The sequence below is a fragment of the Diabrotica virgifera genome, chromosome 5 (assembly GCF_917563875.1).
Source record: "Diabrotica virgifera virgifera chromosome 5, PGI_DIABVI_V3a".
Classification (NCBI taxonomy): Eukaryota; Metazoa; Arthropoda; class Insecta; order Coleoptera; family Chrysomelidae; genus Diabrotica; species Diabrotica virgifera.
The window spans coordinates 34,557,885-34,585,464 of record NC_065447.1 but is presented as its reverse complement, the minus strand read 5'-3'; the positions used below and the strand labels follow the sequence as shown (position 1 = coordinate 34,585,464).

Genomic DNA, 27,580 nt, shown 5'->3' with positions numbered 1-27,580 from the left:
TCTTTCCAAAATTTATGTTTAAAACAAATTCTTTACAGGCGGCATCTAACTCAGTAAGCATAGTTCTAATCTCTTTTAAGTTGTCTGTTATATTATAAGAACTATGTCGTCTGCGAATCGTAGGTGGGAGAGCCTTTCACCGTCGACATTTATTCCTTTGGCGCCCCACTCCAATTGTTTGAAAGCATGTTCAGGTACTGCCGTAAAGAGTTTGGGAGATAACGTGTCTCCCTGTCTAATTCCTCTTTTGATTTTTATAGATTTGGTATCTTTGTGTAGTCGGACGGTCATGGTTGCATTATTGTATATTATACAGGGTGTTAGTAAATAAGTATGAAAAATTTTAAGGGCTAATTCTACATGAAAAATTAATGCCAGTTTGCTCTATAAACATATGTCCGCAAATGCTTAGTTTCGGAGATACGGGGTGTTTAAATTTTTATTTCAAACTGCCAATTTATTTATTGCTCTAAGACTAGTTGAGCTATGAAAATGAAATTTGGTGAGTTTTAGGAGGTAGTTATTACGAATTTTATGACATACAATTAAGAATTTTGCATTCATCATTGGCGCGCCTACGGGCAATGGTCTGAATTATTTTAAAGAAAAAAATGGTACGCCACTGAGATATTTCGAATTAGAATTTTTTTTAAATTCCACGTCTAATTTACGATAAAAAACCTTTCTTGCCTTTTTTTCATATGATGCACCGTTTTTATGCAGAAAAATAAAACATCTTGGCGCGTATTTTTCATTTCTTAATACATCATCAAGAACTATCCAATATAACAATACTAAACTAGAACAATAACAGAAAATATTACTAATACCATTTCAACTAGGTGCAAAGCTGCAAGAAATGTTTAAAATGATCTCCTTTACAGGTACCTAACAGAAGAATTTTATATTCGTCATTGGCGCGCGTATGGGTAATGGTCTGAATTTTTTGAAGAAAAAAAATAGTACGCCACTGAGATATGTCAAACTAAAAATCATTTTTGAATTCCTCGTTCAATTGACGACAAAAAATGTTTCTTGCCCTTTTTTCATATGCGGCGCCGTTTTTATGCAAAAAAATTAAACATCTTAACGTTTACAAAGTATTTGAACTAAGTTTCTATGCATATGGAAACTACCTTAAATACTTGGTAAGCGTTAAGATGTTTTATTTTTTTGTATAAAAACGGCGCCTCGTATGAAAAAAAGGAAAGAAAGATTTTTTGTCGTAAATTGAACGAGGAATTCAAAAATGATTTTTAGTTTTACATATCTCAGTGGCGTACTATTTTTTTCTTCAAAAAATTCAGACCATTACCCGTACGCGCGCCAATGATGAATATAAAATTCTTCTGTTATCTGTAAAGGAGATCCTTTTAAACATTTCTTGCAGCTTTACACCTAGTTAAAATCTTATTAGTAATATTTTCTGTTATTGTTCTAGTTTAGTATTATTATATTGGATAGTTCTTGATGATGTATTAAGAAATGAAAAATACGCGAGAAGATGTTTTATTTTTCTGCATAAAACGGTGCATCATATGAAAAAAAGGCAAGAAAGGTTTTTTATCATAAATTAGACGTGGAATTTAAAAATAATTTTTAATTCGAAATATCTCAGTGGCGTACTATTTTTTTCTTTAAAAAAATTCAGACCATTGCCCGTAGGCGCGCCAATGATGAATACAAAATTCTAAGTTATATGTCAAAAAATTCGTAATAACTACCTCCTAAAACTCACCAAATTTCATTTTCATAGCTCAACTGGTCTTAGAGCAATAAATAAATTGGCAGTTTGAAATAAAAATTTCAACACCCCGTATCTCCGAAACTAAGCATTTGCGGACATATGTTTATAGAGCAAACTGGTATTAATTTTTCATGTAGAATTAGCCCTTAAAATTTTTCATACTTATTTACTAACACCCTGTATATGTTCGCTATCAGTTTGAAGTACCGATAATCTATACGACTTTCCTCCAATGCTCTCATTATGCTGTTAATTTCTATAGTATCAAAGTAATATATGTATATTATATTATTTTTATTTACAATCTACATCTTACAGAGTAATAAGTAAATATATTACACGTTTTGGGTGTGAAAGCTAGACATCCAATCATGTTTCACTTTGGTTTGGTTTTAAAGAAAGTCTTTGGGCCAGTTCTATCTAGCCTTTCTGCGGCTAGACCATTTTTATATACCTTACTAATTCGTTTTTATCGTGGATGGTACATTCATTTTGTAACTTCGTAGCTCCTTGAATTTTCTCTCTGATATAAGAAATCTTTAAGTTGTAGCGCAGTGTCTGCTTACTTACGTACCATGTTGCATTCTTTATCGATCCTATCCCTTTAGATTGGACTCTTTGAATGATAGTGATATTATTATTATTATATAAAGATATTATTGGAACAGAATTTGGTTTGTGTAACTAAAAGATACAATTTTGATATCTACAGTTTTTTTGATTAAATGCATATTTTTCGGTATTCAGATTCTCAAAAACCCTCTAAAAAAGTCGATTTTTTCGTCGAAAAAATATTAGTTTTACGAAGAACATGTAAAAAACATTTTTTTCTTAGAATCACTTTTTCCATCAAATTACATGGTTAAAATGTAATAAAAAATTCCCACCCCAAAGTTGGGGTGGCAACCACCCCCAAGGTTTTAGCGTATGATAGCGGCATGATATAGAAAATAATCTTTGGACTATTCCCTACCTTCTGTGAAAATTTCAAGTAAATCCATGCTGGACGAAAAAATTGAGAGCCAAAATGCTTCATTTCCTCAATCGACTATTGGGGCCGACCGACCGGCTCTGTCCCCTCATACAGCTGACCGACTGTAATAACTTTTATTTATATTTAATTAAGAATGTGGGTACTGATTTTCAGCCTTAGTAAATGGATTTAATTACCTTCGTAGGAAAGCAACTTTGATACCCTCTCAGTAACCCCTATTCTACGTTTCGCTTGACCGACCGCAGTATGTTTCTCTACACACTCACAGTAATCAACTCTGAAAAATCTAGCTTTAGTAAATTCAAAGAAATTTTTCAGCGCTGCCTCTTGGTCTATAGATATGCGCTAATAAAGCTGAAATACTGGGGATAGCATGTAGGAATCACCTCAGAAGCATAACAGGTGTTCAGGAACATCAGTGTTTAAAAACAATCATGTCCTACAGATATATGAATAAAATAATATTTATTAGTTATTTTAAATTATTACCTTACAAAAACTGAAAATAAAACACTAATTATGATTTTTTATTTATTTGTTTCAGTTTTAACCTTTAACTACCCGCGCATCAAGTTATAACATAACTACACGCGTGGCGTACTTTGTACGCCACAAGAAAATACACTTAAAAACAGCGGATTTGTTTAATTTTTTTTGAAAAAATACACTTAGTTGTTTGTTATAAACCTTATTCGGCATCAGTGAATACTTGGAGTTCCTTTTCAGTAAGCCAATTGGGATTTATAACTGGAATCATGGAATAACTGGAGTCCATGGTAAATAAAATTACTAATAAAAAATTTTTTTAAATGTGATTTTTTACAGGAGAAAAAGTATTGTTTATAAAGAAAAATATATTTTTTGCCATAATGACTAAAAAACAATTAAAATATGTACTTATATTACGACTTATAGTAATATAATCCTGGGGTATATTGTCCACCACCGGAAACAACAAATAATAAAATGTAAATTACGATCTTTCCAGAACGCCGATTATAACGAAACTAAAACCAAATTATAAAGCACATTCCAGTGATAGGTTAGAAAAATAAGCAAGGTCAAAAATTAAATTTTTAAATATATTTCCAGTAGAATTCTTATATCTGGCGTACAAAGTACGCCAGCGCGTGTAGTTAAAGGTTAATATCAATATACATAACTTAGGAAGAAATAGAATAACAATATTTTGTAAACAACAAAAAGTTATATAAAAATAATAATTTAGTGATACACTTAGCGCACTGAAAAAATGTTACCGATACATTAAATACATTTCGATCAAAAATATGGTGTCATCAATTTCTAATTCGACTGTGTTAAACTTCTTCATGGTCCTGTCGATTTTTTCTAAAATTTCTCTTTCCGGAGGCGTAATCATTTCTTCAATCTAAAAAAGTAAACATTAGGTATACAGTGAGTATGTATTTGGAATACAAAAACAACACTAAATATGAATACAAAATACAATGAAGCAAACTGGGAACATTTCGGAAGAAAGCTGTAAAAAATAACAAAAAAATCAATAACTATGAGGGACAAATATGAGGCAAAGATCCTTCTTTTTCTCGTAGCATCAACCCAGGGTGGGTCTTGGCTTTTACCGCCTGTCTCCATCTCGAACGGTCGTCCATGATAGTTGAGTCAGTGGGTAGCCCCATTGTTCTTAAATCTGACCATATGTTATATCTCCATCGCATTCGTAGACGTTCTAAGGGCCTTCTTCCTATCAGGGCTGCCTATATATAGACACGACCAACCCATCTTAAAAGTTTGGATTTAATCTCTTGGACTATGTTGCTAGCCTTATATAACTGTTTGACCTCAGAATTGTTTCTCATTCTCATTCTGTATTGGTTAGTATTCACGTCGTGATATGGTCCAAAGATCCGTCTGAGGATGTTTCTACTAAACATCTTGCCATTGCTTTTGTCAGCGTCCACGTCTCACACCCATACATGAACACAGGTCTAATCGCTGATTTATATATCCTGATTTTTTATGTTCGTGTTAGGCTCTTGGATTTAATAGTTTTGTGGAGGCTATACATACCTGAAGTCCTTTTATTTCTTCTGTATCGCTCCCAGATTAATTAGTTTGATGAGCCATGTACTTAAAGTACTCCTTACTATCATTCACTCGCGCATATACACCAAGAAGAACAGCTAAGTGAAGTTCAATTTGGATTCAGAGCAGGACTCGGAATGAGGGAAGCACTTTTCAGCTTGCAAGTTCTAATAAAGAGAGCTAGGGACGTCAATTGCGATGTGTATGCATGTTTCATAGATTTCGAGAAGGCATTTGATAGTCCCACATGGAAAACTAATCGATATCCTAAAAACATCAGGACTCGATGGTAAGGATATAAGACTCGTCTCAAACTTATATCTCCAACAAAAAGCAACAGTTCGATTCGAAAATAAACTGTCCGAAATCTTCACAGTCGAAAAAGGAGTTAGACAGGGTTGCATACTGTCACCAGCATTATTTAACATATACTCTGAAAAGATCTTTAGAGAGGCCTTGGACGAATCAGAAGAAGGTATTGCAGTAAATGGACAACTTATAAATAATATTAGATATGCAGACGATACAGTATTGCTGGCAGATAGTGCGCAGGGGCTCCAAAGGATCATGGATAATGTTGTAGAAGCATGTAACAAATACGGCCTAAAACTAAACTGTAAGAAGACAAAAATAATGATCATTAGTAAAAACACCAACATAAACGCCCAAATTACCGTAAACAATACACCCCTAGAGAGAGTACAGAAAATATGCTATAGTCGGTTCGCTAAACTCATACGCAACTGGCTAGATATTTTAGTCGATAATTTTTTTGTTTTTTGCCAATTTTGCAAAAATTGGCAAAATTACTAAGTATTTAGTGATTATTAACTATTTAGTAATTATTTTTTGCCAATTTTACTAAAATTGGCAAAATTACCGACTAAAACATCTAGAAAGTTGCGTCTGAGTTTAGCGAACAGACTATATCTCGGCTGCAACATTAAGGATACTTGGGATCATAGCTACGAAATGAAAACTCTTATTGAAAAGGCCAAAAGCTCTTTTAACAGTCTTAGGAAAATTTTGTGCAACTTGTTCTTTAAGTATCAATATACGCATAATAATTCTTAGATGTTACGTCTTTAGTGTCCTTCTCTACAGAGTTGAAAGCTGGAGCCTGACAGAAGATGCCATAAAACGGTTAGAGGCGTTTGAAATGTGGTGCTACCGACGTATGTTGAGGGTCTCATATATACACCACACAACTAATATAACTATTCTCCAGAGGCTAAGAAAAGACAAAGAAGTGGTTAACACCGTAAAGAACAGAAAATTGGCTTACTTCGGCCACATTATGCGTAATGAAAAATACCGACTGCTACAGTTGATTCGACAAGGCAATATTGAGGGCAGGAGAGGCCCTGGACGTAGACGTATATCCTGGCTAGCCAATCTTAGAAAGTGGACTGGTCTAACGTCAACTGATCTATTTCGAGCTGCCGTAAATAGAATAAGATGGGTCAATGTGGTCGCCAACATCTCCAGAAGATAGGCACTTTTAGAAGAAGAATCGCTCCCAGATATTTAAAGCTCTACACTCTTTCAAAGTTATATTTTTTCTATTAATGCACATATAGGAAAAGTCAAACAATAAGGAATGCAAGTAATTTTCCCCTTGTTGCCATATTCTAAATTTGAAAAAATATATGGGGAATAATCAGATTTTTTTGACATGCCTGACATGCCATTCCTATTACAGCAAGCATTTCATTGGGTAGAATTAGTCACGAGTTTATATGACGTCATTATTATATTTGAACAGATTGTAAATGGTAACTGACGTGTGCCATAATATTGGAGGTTAAATATAAAGTTAAATTATTGTTTTCAAATTATATTTTATGCTTTGAGGTTAATTTAACGACAGTTTATTTTTTAACCCTTTCCCTTCCCTATCCTTGATTGGTCGATTAGGTTCGTAATAGTTTTGTTGTATGGTAGGTTTAGTTAGGCGTTAATTTTAAAAAATGTTGCTGGCTAAATAGACACAGCTCCCAAAGGCCATAAAAGAAGAAGAAAAAAAATAAACAAACAAAAATCTTACATAACCTTCTATATTACAACATGACTTTGACACTTATATTATAGATGGTTATCTTTGTCTCACACTGTTAAAGACAAACAAAAACAGTGTAGCCAGTAGCGGTTTTGGTAAATATACATACTACGTTTTTTATTCGGCAACAGCGCTTCCTTGCTAAACCTAACGGTAGCAAAAAACTAATATATGACGAAAATTTTGTTGAATTAGTTTGTCGTCAAGTTTGTACTGGTGGGTTATGATGTCATTAAATCTATGACGTGCATTTCTAATTGTTTGAGTTTCAGTTTATATTTGGCTTTCTCTTCATTGGCCCGTAGACCGGTTTTCTTGCCTCTATCTCTAATATGTTATAAGTTTCCTTTACAGTGGGACGGTCTTTCCTGCAATGTCAATGTCATCCGCATATTATGCTAGTAATAATTTTGGTCCATTTACTGTCAGTAGTTCTGTTCTAATGCCGTGACCGAAGAAAAGATGTATTTGCATGTTCTGTGGACTTCGAAAAGGCATTCGATAAAGTACAGCATGTAAAATTAATGCAAATACTGAAAAATATCGGAATAGATAACAAGGATATTCGTCTCATTAAAAATTTGTACTGGAATCAAAGTGCTATCGTAAAAATTGGAGATAACTACACCGATGAAATCTTCATACAACGAGGAGTCAGACAAGGTTGCATTTTGTCGCCAACATTGTTCAATGTTTACTCGGACCAGCTATTTAAAAAGGCACCTGAGAGACAGCCATATGGAATAAAAATCAACGGGGAACTACTTATAATGTGATTAGATATGCAGACGATACAGTAATTCTGTCAGATAATATTGAAGGTCTCCAAATTCTGCTTGATCGTATTCACGAGGTAGGAGAGGAAATGGGCATTAAAATAAACTCAAACAAAATCAAATTATTAGTGTTTAGTCGTGACCCACATCCCGATACAAAGCTTCAATTAAACAGAGTCCAAGTTGAGAAAGTTCACAAAATGACATATTTGGGAACTGTGATAACGGACCATCTAGATCCAGACATAGACATAAAACGTAGAATAGCAATGACTAAAACTACTTTTATGAAAATAAAGTCATTTCTTTGCAATAATCATCTCAGTTTAGAACTAAGACAAAGAATGGTTAAGAATGGTTTTTACTACTTCCTCCAGGATTATACTAAAAAGGAGAGGTGACAGCGCTTCTCCTTGTTTCAGGCCATTGTTTGTTTCAAACGAGAGTTTGATTGTGTTCTGTTCTAAAAGTGTGTATAGGCATTTACACATTATATCTTAACGAGCTGATGACTTATGACAAGAACGAAAAAAACCATAATTTTTTTTAACTATATATAAGCAGCGAGAAGGACAATGCTACATGTAAAGCAAAAGAAACTGAAAATTGAAAAGACAACTCAACTCCTAATAAACCTGTATAAAAATACTCAAAATATCACCACTACTCACCTCAGTTAACTGTTCTTCTGCTGCTCCTTGTGCTCTCATACCCAAGGCAATTGTTTCTACTCTCTGCTTCTTATCAATTATTCTTTTGTTCGTTATTTTTTCATGTTTTCGCCTAGTCATAACATTAAACAAAGTTTTGTAACACAACTCTAGAAGCATTCTAACAATCAAATCTAAATTTATGTGAAATAAAGTAAAAGATTTGTTAGGACCACTACCGCCTACAGCGGCCTTCCTCAATTCTTGAATATGCAAAAAATTCTCTTCTAATAGTTGATAAGTTAGTCTTTTGGCTTCTTTGGCTGGTATCATGGCAAGTTGTTGTATCATGTCTGGTTCTATATATTTCTTTAATCTGACTAATCTGAATATTCTAGCTGCTTTTGTATCGAATTTTTCCATAACACAGTGTTCTACAACCTCCCACGTAAACTGAGTAAAGGCTTCTTTTAGATGAATTTGAAATGTACCATTGCCTGCTTTTCTTATTAAGTTACTCTGATCTTGTTCTGAAAGAAAAATTAAGAATCAATCACAAATATCACTAAAATTCAGAATAAACAACTAGTGGATTGGGAGATATATTCTGCATATATCTGTATTATAAACCAACCAAGTAAAGTAAAAGTTAATAATGAAATATGACAGTTTCCTAGTAAATGAAGGAGTAAGGTAAAGTGACCCAATTTCATCTATTCTCTTTAGTCTCCTCCTGAAAAACGTTCTGCAGGAAGACAATATAAATCGAAAAGGAATTATATATCATAAAAAGCATCAATGTCTGGTATTCACTGATGATATGGTACTAGTAGCAAGAAGCAAACAGGAAGTGATACAGATAACTAAATAATTAGAAGAAAAAGCCATAAGAAAAGGAATATAGATTAATGACATGAAAACAAAATACATTATTTATTATACACACATTAAGAATATACAGAACAATTATTAGGCCTGTGGTCTGTGGTAACCTATATGGATCAAAGACATGGACATGAAATAAAAAGATATGTTGCAGATATGGGAACAAAAAGTACTAAGGAAAATATTTTGAGGAAAAATGAAGAACAGCGTTTGGATCAGAAGGACAAATGGAGATCTGATAGAGTTATATGGGAAGCCCAGCATATTAGCAGTAATAAGAAACCAGCGACTAAGTTGGATAGGACACATACAGAGGATGCCAGAGGGTAGACTACCGAAAATGCTACTGTCAAGTAAAATTGGGGGATGTCAGAGAAGAGGTCGACCCAGAACAAGGAAATTGGATGTAGAAGATGATCTAAAAAGATTCAATGTCACAAATTGGAGGATGAAAGCAATGGACGAGAACGGCTGGAGGAGAATGATCAATCATGCCATGGGCCTACTAGGCTCTACGTATATTCTTATATACCTGTATTTTGTATCATTAAATATCTTATATTTTAATTTCTGTTTGTATTGGGAATAAAAACCATATCATAAAAAAAATAAAACTATTTATTTATTTATTAACGGTTTCACCATTGTTCAAAAAAGTAATACAATGAATTATAAAATAGTTGACATAGTTAAATTCTAACATATACAATAAGAACAATATAAAACGTGTTAAAAATATGATGTAACACCATAAACAAACTAAACATGATCAACACAATTTAACAATTGCCTAAAAGAATAAATTGAACTAAAAAAAATGGATCAACAGTATATGTGTTAAAGTGCCTAAGAGCTCTAGTCATCGGATCATTTCTACCATAATTTGTACGGTGATACCCAATATAGAATAAAGAAGGATTTCGTAAGTTGTAACTGGTTGTATTAATTCGGATTTCCGATAGTAATTCAGGACAGTTAACAAAGCCGTTCATTAGTTTATAGATAAAAAGCATTTTTAGTTTTGTTCGTCTATTTACAAGAAGTGACAAATTCAAATGCTGAAGAACATCATTGTTGTTAAAATTATTGAGAATCTGCAATTTAAATCTAGCGTATCGAGCAAAACGTACTTGAATATTCTCAATTAAGACTTTGTCAACCTCATAATAAGGAGACCAAATAATGGAAGCATACTCTAGGGATGATCGAACTATTGAACAATATAAAACTCGAAGAACGGATACAGAAAAAACTTTTGTATTCCTTTTTACAAAACCTAGAGATCTGTTAGCATTAGATCATAGAACACGCAGGTGAGATTTAAAATTTAATTGTTTATCAAAAATTACTCCTAGATCTCTCATCTCATCAACTCTAGACAACACATTTATACCAATATTATATTCATACAGATCTGTAGTGTTAGTTTTTGAGAAACTAATAATATGACATTTGTCGATATTTAATAATAAATTGTTGGAAATAGACCATTCATATACTTTATCCAAGTCATTTTGTAGAATTTTACTATCCAATAAGTTCTCTACAATGTGAAATAAAAGTCATCAGCAACGAGTAGAAAGTTAACATTTTCAATTACAGATGATAGATCATTGATAAAGAGGTTAAATAATAATGGTCCACAATGTGAGCCTTGCTTGTGGTACTCCTGAATGAACCTGAATTTCATTAGATATATAACTGCCAATTTTAACACGTTGTTGACGACCATAAAAAAAGCTACTTAACCAGGTCACAATGCTATTCCCTAAACCAAGATTATTCAACTTATATACAAGTAGGTCATGATTGACTCTATCAAAGGCTTTAGAGAAGTCTGTGTAAATACAATCAACTTGTAATCCCTTTTCAATAGCCTCTAATATAAAACTGTGATAACAAAGTAAATTTGTAACAGTAGATTTACTTGATTGAAAACCATGCTGTTGTGGTATAATTACATTTTTACATGCCCAATTTAAGTGACGAGTCACTAATTTATCCAAAAATTTAGATAATGTTGATTGTATGCATATACCCCTGTAGTTTTTAATATTTTCCTTATCACCTGATTTAAAAATTGGTGTAATAAAACTATCCTTCGAAAAATCAGGAAATTTTTCTGTTTCCAAAGATAAGTCAAACAAATATAAAATGGGATAGGCTAAAGTAAATTTGCAACATTTAATTAAAAGAGCAGGAACACCATCTGGGCCAAATGAAGACTTGTTTTTTAATTGGTTAATACCTTCGAACACGTCAATAATACTTAGAGTTACCCTGTTCAAGTGAATTACATCAACAGAGGTAGTAGTTGGTAATGTTATTTTTTTACCTGAATATACTGTGCTAAAGTTTTCAGCAAAAAGGTTAACAACAGTTTGACCATCAGAACTACGTTCATCATTTAAAAACATTGTATTGGAATAACCATTAGATTTACGTAAATTATTGACATATTTCCAAAAACAACTAGGATCGTTCTGAATATTTGTTTCAGTTTTAATCAAATAGTTTCTATAACAAATCTCACTCAGAGCTTTACATTGTAAGCGTAGTTCACAAAATTTATGATAGTCAAAAGGATTAAGTGTTTTTTTGTATTGTTTGTGCTGCATTTTTTTCTTAAAAACCAAATTTTTTAATTCTCTTGTAAACCATACTGGAAAAGTTGATGTTTTATAAAGTTTCAGTGGTACAAATACATGAATAGCCTCACAGATAACGCTGTAGAAGAATTGAATAGATAAATCAATATCCTTGCTATTATACATATACATATATGACCAACTAATATGAGCAAGATAATTATTTATACCTACAAAATCAATATTTCTAAAATCATAGTAGAAAGTCTCAATTGGTAGTGATGAATTAGAGCTATATACACAATATGGTACATGATGAAAACTACTGTTAAATAGTATATCCGTTGCTTCAGTAATCTCACTACTCAAATTATGTGTATAAAGTAAGTCTAGAAAAACTCCACGCTTATTAGGAATATGATTCCGTTGATTAAGACCACATGCACCAAAAGAGTCAGATAAAAATTTGCTATTGGATAAATCTGGACAAATCAGTTCAAGAATGTCATCTTTCAGCACCTAAGTGGCGTCTGGCATGTTAAAGTCACCAAAAATAGTTACTTCTGAGCCTAAGTGAGATTCACATACCTCTAGCACACTATCCACATGTTCTTCATATAGTCCTCTAGCTGACTTAGGGGGAATGTAAATTGTACCAAAAATGTGCTGAAGGTCACCATATTTGATACAAACAAATAGTTCTTCCAAATGAGCAGATACAGTAGGTATACTATAGGAATTCAAATATTTACGAACTGCAATTAGGACTCCTCCACCAGTAGACTTATTGTTGACCTGTAGATCGCGATCCTTCCTATAAATATTAAACTCAGGAAGGTAAATTTCATTGGACGAGATTTCATCATTTAACCATGTTTCAATAAGACATATAACATCATATGAAGTAACACTAACAGCGAGTTTAAATTCAGTCAGTTTGGATTTCATACTACCAATATTTTGACAATAAACCATCAACTTCTTTTTTAGTTTTTTTATTCAAACGCTCCCCTTTTGCTAATAATGGGAACACCATTCTGATATCTAACTATCAAATCAGATTCACCTGCATTTTTGCGCTCCTCCAGTTCCTTATAAAGGGTCTTTATATAATCTCGTTGAATAATGGTAAGGTCTGCATTGATTTTGATGTCCTTGTTGAATGGAATTAATTTTCTTTTAAGTTTCAAGCAAGATAATACCACTGTATTATCTGTAAAACGTACCTTTAATGGTCTTGGCTTATTTGTAATTTTACCCAATCTGATAACTCTAAACTCCCCAGGTTGGACATCAAGTTTTTGAGAGATTTCATTACATTTATCCTTATCATAATTAATACGTTGTGAATATTCACTTGACTTCGATTCATCAACGTTAAAAATTAGTATATTTTTAGATCTGACACTTCTTTCCTGAGCTTCTGCATAAATTGATTCATTCATCAGATTATTACCATTGGCATTGTTTCCACCAGAAACTAATTTCTTTAGTTCAACAATTTCATTTTGTAGCTCCTGAATCTGCTTCAACATTGTTGGAATCAGCAGCACCCTCTGTTCGCAATTTTTACACAAATATGACAAGGTACGCCTCTTTAAAAGTATGCATCTCCACTCCGTTTCCGTCAAATCACTGCACTTTCTACATATGCAGCTTTTACAGGAATCACAACAAAGTGCTTCCTTTGGGTTATCCACATAACAAATATAGCTATATACTCATAATCACTGTACCAATATGAGGGTTATTAAAGTTAATCCTAACATGGAACTCAAAAAAAAGTATGGAAAGCAAAGCAAAGAAAAAGCAAAAATAATAGATAAAAGAAACTCACCAATTACATTAATATATTGGTCAAAAACAGCATTTAACTGGCTTAAATTCTTCTGTTTCTTCACCATATCTTTAATTTCCAAAATAGGGATAGGATTAGACACATCTGCCCAAGGTTCGGTTCTTATATACATCTGTTGTAACAACATTTTAACTAGCTCCCCAGCATTTTCGTCAAATTTTTTAGCAAATGCAGTAAAAATAATTTTATCCCTCATGTCCTGGTGGAATCTATCGAAGTTTATTTGCCAATAAATATCTTTATCAGGGAACGCTACCTGCTCGCCAGCTTTTGCTTTTACGAGTAAATTTATATCTATAGGTGGGAGTATGTGCATGTCTTTCTCATTTAAAACTAATTTTGGTACAGGTTTATCTTCTTGTTCATTGTGTGGAAGCTTTATTAAATATTTGGCATTTATTAAGGCAATAAATTCGTTTTTCAATTGACCAAATGACACATTATTCTCATTGTTTTTTGATAATCTTTCATGGATCTTGATCAAAGCTTCGGAGGCTGAAATATAACTTCTTAGAAGATATTCTTCGATTATCATTTCCGAAGCATCCCCAAATTTCTTTTTTATAAGATTTATATACTTTGGATATCGTAACATGAGTAATACTTTGTCTGGTTTTATGCAATAATTCGCCAAATTTTCATTCTGGTTAGGGACAAATGTTACAAGTTGATATTTTATAAGTATAGCGAGAGATTCTTTGAGCTGAAAAAGTTGAAGCAATATAATTAACATATAAATGGAATAATAAATATTTATGTACCAAGGGCATTAAGTAGATGTTTGTGCCTGAGGGCTGAGGGCCACTATCTTACAAACATGAGGGCCTCTTGCCTGAGTGTTTGTAAGTCCCCCGAGGGTATACGTATATATTAATGCCCACAGTGCATACAAACTTTTATGTCATACTACACTTGCGATCAAAAAAATCGACTTAAGGCTATGGGTACATAATTCGCAAATATTTTAAGGCTATCCGTTCTTTTTCTGTCTGTACACGGCAAATTACGTGTAGTAAAATTCTCACTGGTATGGAAATTGCACATGTAAACATTAGGTTGACAGTGATATTGTCATTAGAGAGGTAGAGATGGCTATTTCGGTTTCGTTCAGTTTTTGAATGTTCTTGGACAACCTTTACTTGTATAAATGATAGGATTATTTTTTCACTAATTATGTATTCAGTGGTTACCATTATTTATATACTATACAAATAGTCGAAAACGAAAAAAAAGTTGTAAAGATATTTTAATAATATCCTGTTACCATGGAAAGCTTAGATAAGGTCAATACTATCAAAATTAGATAGACGTCATATCTAGGACACATAATGCGCCATAGGGAATTTGAGCAGCTCTAGGTAATATTAGAAGGCAAACTCGAAGGTAAAAGGGGTATAGGAAGAAAGAAGAAATCCTGGCTCCGAAACATCAGAGATTGGACTCACATAACAGGAAATGAGTTCATCAAGCCCAAAATAGAGAGAAATTTGCCATATTGACCGCCAACCTCAATAGAGAAGTCACTTAGGAAAAGGAACCGAAAATATCATTTTATTATTTTTCTTCGAGAAAAAAAGCGTTAAAACTCTCCGTAAAAAGCGAAGCCTTTTATAATAAAATCTTAAAATCATCTTTATTAAAATATGAAGTCAACATTTAATAATTCACTCAAGAAAATGGGTGGAATGCATAAAACGTAGTAGATGCTATTGCTTCAGCAAATAGTCACTACTTTGCAGCATTTTCTTTTACATAAAAGTAGGTGCTTTTGTTGAGAAGAACTTACTACACAACAGAAGTACCTACTACTGACCAGAAGTATCTACTACAAAGCGTAGCGCCAGCCGTGTCTGCATTACACCAATCGTGATGGAATTAGTTTTCCATGTGCTTGTGATTTGTGAATTCACATTTTTACGTACCAAATTATTAGAATTGTACATGAGTAAAAACATTGATTAATAAATACACAAGTGGGTGGTTTATAATCAATGGTAAAAATGAGTGACTCAGATCCGAAGCGACAAAAGAGTTACGCGAGGATAAAAATGAACAATTGTTATTTGTTAATCATCTTCACAATTATTAAATTTTATTTGATAAAAGAATGACCCCAAAAATTAAAAATCTTCTTCTTAGTTTGTAAATTTTTCTATGACACACATTCATAAATGCTGCCATATTGTAACAAAAAAATACCTACGCCGAAGACGTCCACCCACCAACTTCACTTAAACTGAAGCAAAATACTACTAAACAAGCACATACTTCAAAAGCGTAGTACATTCTTCTATGTAGGCTGGTAAATAGTAGCAAATACTACGGAGAAAAGCAAATGCTTTTTAAGTGTAGTGAAATCTTCAAAAATGTATAGTACGTACTTGAAGCATTAGCATTTACTACATTTTATGCCACCATGGGCACTTTACTTTATAACTAAACTCGTACTTATTTACGGTTTTCGGAACAAACTCTTATAAAATAATACTTTTATTTGAACTTTAATGACTTGAAATACTTGGATATTTCATAAATAATATATAAACAATAAATAACTTTTCAATAATTGTACGCCTTAAATAAATTATTATTTTTCAAATACACTATCAATACTATTTAATAAACAACTATTTGATTGATTTTATTATCATCGTAAAAGCGTTAAAAAGCAGTAGCAGAATGAACTGTTATATCAAAATAGCGGGTCGGACACATCTCTACTTGTCACTGTCTTGAGTCTTGTCATAACATTATATTCGAATGAGTGCGTTGTATGACAAAGATAGCGAATGTTCGATTTCCACGGACATGGTGTCCATTTTTTTCGAATCCTGAAAAAACTAATAAATATTTTTAAAAAATTTAAACACAAAATGAAAGGCTAAATTATTATCGAGGGCCGAAAGTCCCTTAGAATATATAAGAAGTTTCTTTCGAATGAGATATTTGAAATTAAAAATCACACTACATTCTCTCTTAGTTTTTCACCCTTGTAACTTATTAAAATAAACATTATAGAAGTTCTCAGGGACTTTCGGCCCTCGCTAATAACGTAATCTTTCATTATGCGTTTAAATTTTTCAAAAATACTTATTAGTTTTCTCAGGATTCGAAAAAAATGAATCCCCATTTGAATACCATTGCAGCCGAAAATACGTACCGATCCTCTTAAAAATAAAATAAGTTATATTTTTTGACTACGCTGTTTGGCAAGTGTCTATGAACATACATATATGTAAAATTAAGTAAAATATTGTGAACAGAAGTAATATTTATTGCAATGGCATCAATATTAAAGTTAGTAATCACAGAATCTAACAAAGATAATAAAATATTATATGTGAGAAAACATGTTATGAATGAAAGCCCTTATGCAATGAATATAAAAGTAAAATAACATAAAAATCAAAATTATTACTCAGTACATCCTTCCCGCAGTCTAGACTTTGCGGATGATATATGTATTGTGTCCGAAAAAAGACAACATATGCAAAAAAAAAACAGAAAAGGTGACAAAAGAAGCAAGAAAAATAGGATTAGAGATTAACACAAGAAAAACCAAACTTATGAAGATAAATACGGAAAGAGAAATGAGTATATTCATTAAAGGAGAAGAAGTAGAAAATGTACAAAAGTTTTGCTATCTGGAAAGCATAATTGACGCTAGCGGTGGAATAGAAGAGGAAATTAATGGAAGGATAACTAAAGCCCAAAATGCGTTCTGCATGCTGAAGAAAACATGGGAGTCCAATAAATTAACAACCAAAACCAAAATCAGGATATTTAATACAAATGTAAAGAGCATTTTGCTATATGCAGCAGAAACTTGGAAAATAGAGAAAAAGATTATACAAAAGGTTCAAACATTTGTAAATAGATGCCTTAAGGCTATGGGTACATAATTCGCAAATATTTTACGTGAATCCCTACTTTTTCTGTCTTTACACGGCAAATGACGTGTAGTAAAATTCACACTGGTATGGATATGTAAACATTACTAGAATGTCATTCTACTTGAAAATGTCATCATTAATTTAAAGAGATGGCTTTTGAATGTTCTTGGATAACTGTTATTTTTATAATTGCAAATTATTAATTCAGTTAATAAATGTGATAATTTTTTCACTAACTATGTATTCAGTGATTGTAATAATTTATTTGTACAACAAAAACTAATACTCAATCGAGAAAAGAGGAAAAGTGTTAAAGTGATTTTTTAATAATATATTGAAATGGAACGCTTACAATTTTGAACATCTTTAACAACAAAATACTTGGATCACAGAATATATATTATCCTGATGTATTCTCTGCTTGGATCTTCCACAAATAATACACAATAAATAACTTTTTATTAAGTTCACGTCTTAAATAAATTATTTATCAAATACACTATAAATATATCAATAATATTTAATCAATAACAATAACTCAACATATTCCCGATGCAATGTCAAATATTTAAAATTGTCACTGATTGTCAGTGTCTGACTGACAATATATGCTGACAATATTATATTCGGCTGAGTGCGTTGTAAGACAAAGATAGATTTGGAAAATATTACCACGGCATTATGTTTATTTTTTTCGAATCCTGAAAAAACCAATAAATATTTTTGAAAAATTTAAACGCAGAATGAAAGACTAAATTATTACCGAGGGCCGAAAGTCCCTTAGAATAAATAAAAAGTTTATTTTGAATGAGATATTTGAAATTAAAAATCACACTAACTTTTCTCTTAGTTTTTCATCCCTGTAACTTATTAAAATAAACATTATAGAAGTTCTCAGGGACTTTCGGTCCTCGCTAATAACGTAATCTTTTATTCTGCGTTTAAATTTTTCAAAAATATTTATTAGTTTTCTCAGGATTTGAAAAAAATGAATCCCCATTTGAATAGCATTGCAGCCGGAAATACGTTCCGATCCTCTTAAGACGAATATTGCAAATATATTGGCCAAATCGAATAAGTAACAAGGAACTTTGGAGAAAAACTAATCAAGAGCCGATAGCCAAAACGATAAATAGACGCAAATGGAAATTTATTGGGCACACATTAAGGAAAAATGAAGATGATATGTATAACCAAACAAGCCCTGGATTACCAACCAACTGGAAAAAGAAAACAAGGCAGACCAATGACATCCTGGAAAATAAATATTACCAGAGAGCTAGAAGACAATGTGTTAACATGGAAAGAGGTGAAAGCCCTGGTCAGAAACAGAGATGAATGGAGGGGGACTGTAGAGGCCCTATGTTCCAAATTGAATCAAGAGGAGTAAAGTAAGTAAGTACATCCTTCCCTGCATTGTATTACACTTTGAATCCTATATCTTAAGAACCTTATTAAGTTTCTGACTGATTCCTGAGGAATCGCTTCCCACTCTTCATCTAATTCATTTTTTAGCTCCGCCACTGTCGCTGGTGCAGGATTACGGACCCGAACCCTGTGTTTGAGCTCGTCCCATAGGTGCTCAATGGGATTCATATCCGGACTCAATAGAGGCCGGTTCATTGTTTTTATATTGGTGTTGGCAAGGTACTCTTTCGCCGTGCTGTGACATCGAGCATTATTATGCATTATCATGAAGCCGTTGCCAATGTAGCCGGCTTAAGGAACATCATGGTCTTGGAAAATATCCGTAATGTAACGATCCTCTGTCAAACCTCCTCCGCAACTGCCACCGGATACAGACACAAGCTCTATTTTCCTTCTGTAGTAGTCTGTGAACTATGTTTGTTATTTCTCATGAAGAAGTAGTTGATATAGCTCTTCCTTCAATTCGTTCTCTCTTGTGTACAGCTACAAACAGTACCCCTCATAAGCGAATGTTTCATCATTCTAGAAAAGCTTTAAATGGAACTGCACTTACTTCATGGTTGATAACCCCTGGAAAAGTGTTTATGAAAAAGAATGTGAGGCACTCCAAATATGACCCTCTTGTTGAAGAAGTGCAACTGATTGAAGCAAATCCGAACTATGCTGTTGTTAGACGTGAAGATGGCAAAGAAACAACAGTAGCTTTAAGACAACTTGCACCACGAGGAGATGCATCTCTACTTGACTGTGACAATGTTACTGGATCGGAGTCTGAGCTTTGTAATGAACAGTTTATCAAAGATCCACCGAGCCCTAGATTGGGTGATACATGTGAGGAAAATACAAATATTTCTCCTGTTAACGTTCTGGAAGAGGGTGGCATTGAAACTGATTTGAGGGAAGAAAATAAAGACATTTTTATTAGAAGAGGTACAAGGGAAAGAAATGCTCCTGCTTACCTTAAATACTTTGTTGAAAAATAAAGCTGTGGTAAATGTAGTAGCCTGTGAACTATGTTTGTTATTTCTCATCTTAGTTACTGTCATCTGCTTATGTCATGTTTTTGTAATTTCATTAATCACCTCATGCTGATTTCTTGTATATTAAAACCTAGTTTATAAAGGTTTTGCAGTTTCATTACACCTTCTAAGGATATTCCATCCCAAAACATACACTAACTACCTCCATAGCTCACTGTTTGCACCGGCAAATTTATAAAGGTCTACATTGCATAGAATATGCCTGTTACAATGTTTGTTACAATGTTTGTTCCTTATGCCATACAGAAGTAAGCAAATTTTACAACACGTTGCCACTTTGCATAAAGCAATTATTTTTTGGAAGCTCTATACCTAATACACAATATTTTTTTGCATTAGTTGTTTTAATTCTAAGTTACACAAACATAAAATTACTAAGCACAAACTGCAATTCATTGAGTGCGTCAATTCTTTTGCTCACAAGTGTAGTTTGTTATCATATTCACAATCTAAATATTTTTAAAAATTCAGAAAATTTATCATAGTAAAGTTAGCCCAGTCGGGATACCATTTGACCTTGCATTAGGAGCTGCCCCAAATTTTATTTTTCTAATCTTTAGGGGGAGTCAATAGTAGTATAAATTTAAAATCTCGACTGCATTTGACCGTTGCGTTAGCCGCCATCTTGATTTTAAACGAGAACGGTTTTTGCTCATTATCTCCGCCATTTTCAACTTTTCGACAAAAAATATACAAACTTAAATTGTTGAAAATGCGATTTTCTATAATTTTATTTAATATAATTTTTTGCGTGCGGTCCATATTTTCCGAGTTATGGGGGAAAACAGTGACAGTTAAAGCATAATTATTGATTTATTGAATTATCTCGTTTATTATTACTTTTACAACAAATTTTAACCTATACAAAAATGAAGAGAATTAAATTTTGTATAATTTTGATCTCTTTCATTTTTTTGATAAAATCAATATTTAAGGTAGTACGTATGCGGTAAAGGCGCGAGCGTAAGACCCGATTGATTTTAAAGCAATTGTTTTTGTTCAATATCTTCCCCATTTTCAACTTTTCGACAAAAAGTGTAAGGACTGAAATTGTTGCAATTACGATTGACTACAATTTTTCGAGAGAACCAGTGGCGTCCAAAATTAAAAAAAAATTGTTGAAATATTAAAATATGTTAGCTGACATGAAACTTAATTATCGACAGAAAAAGTCAACCAATAAAAGCCGCTAGTTAATAAAATTAAGTGAACTTAATGTATATAAGTTATTATTTATATCTTTTATGTACTTAGTTTGGTTGGTGTTTCATTGGAAGTTTCAAAAATTGTATAAAATATAATTCTCTTTATTTTTGTTTATGTACAATTATGTAGTAAAGATAATAATAAATGAGACAATTCAATAATTATGCTTTCCCTCTGCTTACAATATTTTCCTCCCTAACTCGGAGAATATTGATCGCATAAAAAAATTGTGGAAAAGAAATTGTAGGAAATTGCTTTTTCAACAATTTTAGTTCCTACCGTTTTTGTCGAAAAGTTGAAAATGGCGGAGATATTAAGCAACAACGGTTCTCCTTTAAAATAAATATGGTGGCTAATGCAACCGCGGAATTCAGTCGAGATTTTAAATTTACACTACTATTGATCTCCCCTAAAGGATAGAATTATAAAATTTGGGGCAGCTCGGAAAAAAGATTCAATTCAGTAATTATGTTCCCCCCACCACTTTTTACTATTTTCCCACTTAACTCGGAAAATATCACCCGCATGAAAAAAATTGTTAAAAAGAAATTGTAGGAAATCATATTTGGAACAATTTGAGTTGAAAATGGCGTAGATATTAAACAAAAACAATTGCTACAAAATCAGTCAGGTCTTACGCTCGCGCCATTATCGCATACATACTACCTTAAATATTAACTTTAGCAAAAAAATTAAAGAAACTAAAATTGTGTAGAATTCAATTCTCTCTATTTTTGTATAGGAACATTTTTGTCGTAAAACTAACAATAAACGAGATAATTCAATAAGTATGCTCTATTTATATATAACTCTCACTATTTTCCACTATAACTCGGAAAATATCGATGGCACGAAAAAATTGTAAAAATAGAAATGATAGAAAATTACATTTTCAACAATTTTGGTTGTTATACTTTTTGTCGAAAAGTTGAAAATGGCGGAGATATTGAGCAGAAACGGTTCTCGTTTAAAATCAAGATGGCGACTAACACAATGGCGGAATTCAGTCGAGATTTTAAATTTACACTACTATTGACCCTCCCTAAAGATTAGAAAAATAAAATTTGGGGCAGCTCCTAATGCAAGGTTAGGCCTGTTATTCGTCTAACCCGACTGGACTAAGTAAGCAATATAGTCGTTAGGGTAATGATGTCAAACAAAAATAAACATCTGCTGCTGTCAAACCTAAAAAGTGAGATCACAAAAAAAGTGGAAAAACCAATGTAAAACTTGTTACCGAGGAAATTGAGAGATGTATATGACACAGAATACGACAAATTACTAAACTGGGTTGCAGAAAACTGTATAAAACATATTACTAAAACTGTGCTGCTTGGATACTTTGGTGATCTCGCTGAAATTTTTTCTCTGAGTTCCTTATGGTCCAGATATTCAATAGTAAAAAAGACTTTAATGGTAAATAATATTAACATCACTAATTGCCATAAGTTAACACATTGATGGACAGTGCGTCAAATGTATAAGCAAGTGTTGTGACACTATGTATTTTGTAAAGTAGAATAGAAAAATTGCTGAATTTCTTTTAGTGCTTATAGTTTATGGAAACAATTAGTTTTTAACATTTTTTGTAAACATGTGGACGACGACCATGGGCAGTGTGTGTTCGCATAATGTTTATATCTGAAAGCCAACCTCTACTGTTATTTTGTCACAACTCGTTTTAAAAATGTCGTCTATACAGGGTGATTCATTAAGAGTGTCCAATCTCTGAGCTACAGATTCTAGACCTCAAAATATTAAGATTTAACCCAAATCACTTATATAAAATGTGCCTCGTTACTGAGTTAGAGGGTGTTAATTTAAAAATTCAATAACCATTTTTACCCAGTACTTTAAAACTATTTGACATATCCTTGTCATACTTTGCAGAAAGTGTAGTTGCTGTACACCCTACTAAATTATGATAAACAAACGTTTCTGGATACTACCAGAAGCGTATGACAGGGGACAGTGCATGGTTTACCCTTACCAAATTCTACGCCACTGGCGAAATTGCTATTTTAGCGCAATATTTCGATTTTCCAATACTTTCTATGTAAATAATATACTCTTCATTCGTAACGTTGAAGTCATTAGTTTTCGAGATATTTGAAGTTGAAAATGAAACTTTACAGTTATTTTGATTAATGTATTGTGCCCCTTCATTTTTAACTTCAAATATCTCGAAAACTAATGATTTTATCGATACGAATGAAGAGTATATTATTTGCATAGAAAGTATTGGAGAATCTAAAAATTATGCTGAAATGGCAATTCCATCAGTGGCGTAGAATTTGGGAAGGTTCAACCATTCATTTTCCCCTGTACGCCTCTGGTAATAGCCAGAAACGTTTATTTAACATAAATTAGTAAGGTGTGCAGTACCTACACTTTTTGGCAAGTATGATACGGCAATTTCAAATACGTTTAAAGTACTGGGTAAAAATAATTTTTAAATTTTTAAATCAAACATCCCTATTACATAAATATTAACTATTTGTATCCAGTATTTTAAAAGTATTTGACATATCCTTATCATACTTAGCAGATAGAATAGAATAGAATAGAAAAAAGCTTTATTCTCAGGATTCACAAGTTACATACAAATATAAATTGTCAACAGAGAGAATGGTGTCAATTACAAATTATAATGGTTGCTGTAACAACCTACACTTAACATAAAAGTAATATTAAAATATAATAACAATAACAGTGACATTTAGATTCAGATAAGAGCCCTCAGTCTCCCTGCAGGTCAGCTTGAAGCTACTCTCCCACTTTGTATGGTTCAAAGTGTATGAGCAACTGTCGAACAGACTTTCTATATTTATTTATGTCAGTTTCTATTTTGATGCTCTAAGGCAGTTTATCAAAGAATTTAATACAGGCATATTCTGTGGTTTTTCCAGATGCTGTTAGTCTATGTATTGGTATATTATAGTTTATGAGATTGTTTCGTGTATTAGTACTTATTATGGTTTGTTATGTGTTTCAAGAATTTATGTCTATTTTTAAAAATGAAATAGCAGATAGTGTAGATACTGTACAACCTACTAAAATATGTTAAATAAAACTTTCTGGCTAGTACCAGATTCGTACGACAGGGGAAAGTGAATGATTGACCCTTCCCACATTCTACACCACTGGCGGAATTACTATTTTATTGCAATTTTTCGATTCTCCAATACTTTCTATGCAAATAATATACTCTTCATCTGTACCGATAAAATCATTAGTTTTCGAGATATTAAAAGTTAAAAATGAAGGAGCACAATACATTAATCAAAATAGCTATGCCGTTTCATTTTCAACTTCAAATATCTCGAAAACTCATGACTTTAACGTTACGAATGAAGAGTATATTACTTACATAGAAAGTATTGGAAAATCTAAATATTGTGCTAAAATAGCAATTTCGCCAGTGGCGTAGAATTTGGGAAGGGTCAACCATTCACTTTCCCCTGTCGTATGCCTCTGGTAGTATCCAGAAAAGTTTATTTATCATAATTTAGTAGGATGTACAGCACCTATATTTTCTGCCAAGTATGACAAGGATATGTCAAATAGTGTTAAAGCCCTGGGTAAAAATAGTTATTAAATTTTTAAATAAAACACCCTGTAACTCAGTAACGAGCCACATTTTATTTAAATGATTTGGGTTAAATCTTAATATTTTGAGGTCCAGAATCTACACCTGAAATATTGGACATTCTTAACGAATCACCCTGTAGATGTTGTGTCACATTACATCAATGGAAATTAGACGTCTGTAGACATTCTGTCCATCAATGTGTTAAGCAAATATTTGAAGCAAGGGTGAAAAGGATGCCAAATAAAAAAAACTAAAGTTCTGTCTAAAAAAGTTCTGTTTTAAAATTTAACCATGAAGCACTAAACGAGACATTCTTAATGAAGAAAGTTTTTTCTGAACTATAGACAGGGTCACTGTACTGTACAAACTATTGGAAAAAATTCATTTGGAAAAATTCTCTTCGTTATGGCAAAATATCTGGGTTTGAATGATCCTGACAAAGTATACAGATGGAAGAGTATGTCAGTTGCTGCAGGATATAATACAGGGTAGTATATCTTCAAAAAATGAGGTTTCAGGGATGCTGGCAGGCATACTTTCTGGATCTGGCTTTTCCGTACATAAACTTGATATGCATATGCAGACAATGATAGGGGAATCAACATTTGCTACTGGCATTCTATCTATCACCGGATCTTTCCTGAATTGCCAGTTTTATGTGAATTACACTAAATAATGTTATGTGGTTATAATAATTTAATTACATATTTTGTAACTTTAATAATAAATGTTATTAAGAAGTTATTAAATTTTTTGGCTTTGTGCCTGTGTGGGCCATAAAGTACTCCATTATGTAGTTGGTAAATAAGCAATAAAAACACAATAATGAACTAGCATGACATACTTAATAAAAGTTAAAACTTTAATATAATACCTTTGAAAGGGGTAATTCAGTTCTTTTTTTAATGTGAAGTAAAGGTGCACTTCCATATTGATACAAGCAAGTTCCTACTTTTTCTACCACTGCACCAAATCGTTCAGCCAATATTATACTCAGCACCTTTCCTAACTGACTTGACATTATTCAAAAATGGTAAATTATTACCAAAACTTTTAAAATATATTTTAATTTAATTAAATTTTAAACATAAACATAACCTATAAATTTTCTCATTGGTGTAAGGTGTAATCATGTGTGCATAACTGTAAGGGAGTATAATCATAAACTGGGATCGAAATCTTATGTGGTTTATAAGTTGGATTACCCTGTTTTATTTCGTAAAATATTCGAGTTACTTTAATATATCTACTAAAAAGACGAAAGTGTATATTTATCTATTGTTCAAAAATGAAAATGTAAAATTATTCCATTATTCAAACCGTTTAACCGACCACCTGCCTTTGGTTCTTAATATGTTCAAAAGCCTTTTCTTAATCAATGAAAACCACATAAATATCTTTACGTTGGTCTCGGCATTTATGGATAAATACATTTAAACAAAAATGTGCCTCACGTGTACCCAGCGCATTCCTAAATTCAAACTGGGTTTCATCTAGGTCTCTTGCAATGACTTCAATCTCAGTCAATAATGTGAAGAAAAATTTTCATTGTGTGGCTCATCAGACTATTTATTTAACCTGTATTCGTCGCATCTTTTTGCCTGCTGCTTCTTTGGAATTGCTATAAAAACATAATAAGCTATTTTTCAGGTATTTTTAGTAGGAAAGTCTTCTTGTATCATTTTTAAGAGTTCAGCTGGTATGTTATCTGGTCCAGTCGCTTCTTTGGTTTTCGCTGATTTAATTGCATGAAGAACTTCAGATTTTAAAATTTCAGGTTCTTCTTGATTTGCACTGCTCTTTATATTTGGCCAGTCATCTTACAACAACTCAGTTATATAATTAGGTACTCCATGATTCAAGTATTTCTCATCCATCAATAATAACTTTTCTTGTACCTAATATCTACTAGAGTAATTAGTGTTTTTCTTATTATACAGGCTAACCACTCTTCACGAACTTTCTTGCCCATATTGAACATGTCATGTGTCGTTTATAATTCTTCCATTTCTAAACATCAATCCACCTTCACTTTTCTCCAACTGCCCATATTTTTTATTTTATTTGTTTGTTTTCTTTTGTATTCATCTGCATTGTTCTTGTATTGTGTTCTTTCTTCCATAAGGTTTGGTATTTCTTCATCACATGTAGTTGTTATTTCTTGAATCTATCAGTTACACTATGTTCATCTACCATCTTGGTCATTGTTCACCAAATAATTTCCATGTTTTCTCAATATTTTCACTTGTTTTCATTTCCTTCTTGTAACTCTACATTATTTTTGATTTGCAGTTGATTTGAAATTAGCAGTATTTCTTGATAGTCAGGCCTGTGATAAAGTCTGGCATAACATTCCTTAAACTAAAAAGCTTACTGCCCCATCAGCTCTACGTCTGAAATACTACTTAGGTGACAGATACTTTTCAGTTAAATATGAATCAGAATGTTGACTTTTGAACATTCATATTGAACAAAATGAATTAACAAATAACTTCCAAATTAACCCTCGGTTAGTGTTCTGGGGTAGGTATATACCATACCCCAGGTACTCCTTTTATTACTATAAAATCGAAAATATATTAGGATGAATTATGTTTAACTTTTAAATACAAGACTTTTAGAGTATAATAACTTATTTGACTCATAAATAAGCAAAAAACCAAGATTAATAATTTTAAATGATCAAGAGTAAATAATTTTTAAATTTCTACGTTAGTTAATTTGGGGTATGGTATGACATACCCCAGAACACCTCTCATGCTAATTTATCTGTGCACACTAACACAGGGTTAATATT

General features: G+C 32.3%; 1 protein-coding gene across 1 annotated transcript; it reads right to left on the bottom strand.

The window, feature by feature from the left end:
• Positions 1–3,258: 3,258 nt before the first annotated feature.
• LOC126885671 (DNA-directed RNA polymerase III subunit RPC3) lies at positions 3,259–25,926 on the bottom strand. Its single transcript, XM_050652364.1, has 4 exons — positions 25,658–25,926; positions 13,604–14,327; positions 8,315–8,823; positions 3,259–4,131 (listed from the first exon to the last, which is right to left on the bottom strand). Exons 1-4 carry the CDS (start codon positions 25,802–25,804, stop codon positions 3,997–3,999), a joined length of 1,515 nt encoding a protein of 504 aa, XP_050508321.1. The 5' UTR covers positions 25,805–25,926; the 3' UTR covers positions 3,259–3,996.
• Between the last annotated feature and the right edge of the window lie 1,654 nt (positions 25,927–27,580).

Bases quoted from the DNA above. Each gene is read 5' to 3' on its own strand.
- LOC126885671 (XM_050652364.1), bottom strand. From the start codon at position 25,804: ATGTCAAGTCAGTTAGGAAAGGTGCTGAGTATAATATTGGCTGAACGA. The intron at 14,328-25,657 runs GTATTATATTAA...CAACTTTTTCAG, and splicing joins CTGAATTACCCCTTTCAAAG to CTCAAAGAATCTCTCGCTAT. The intron at 8,824-13,603 runs GTGAGTTTCTTT...TTTTTCTTTCAG, and splicing joins CCAATATATTAATGTAATTG to AACAAGATCAGAGTAACTTA.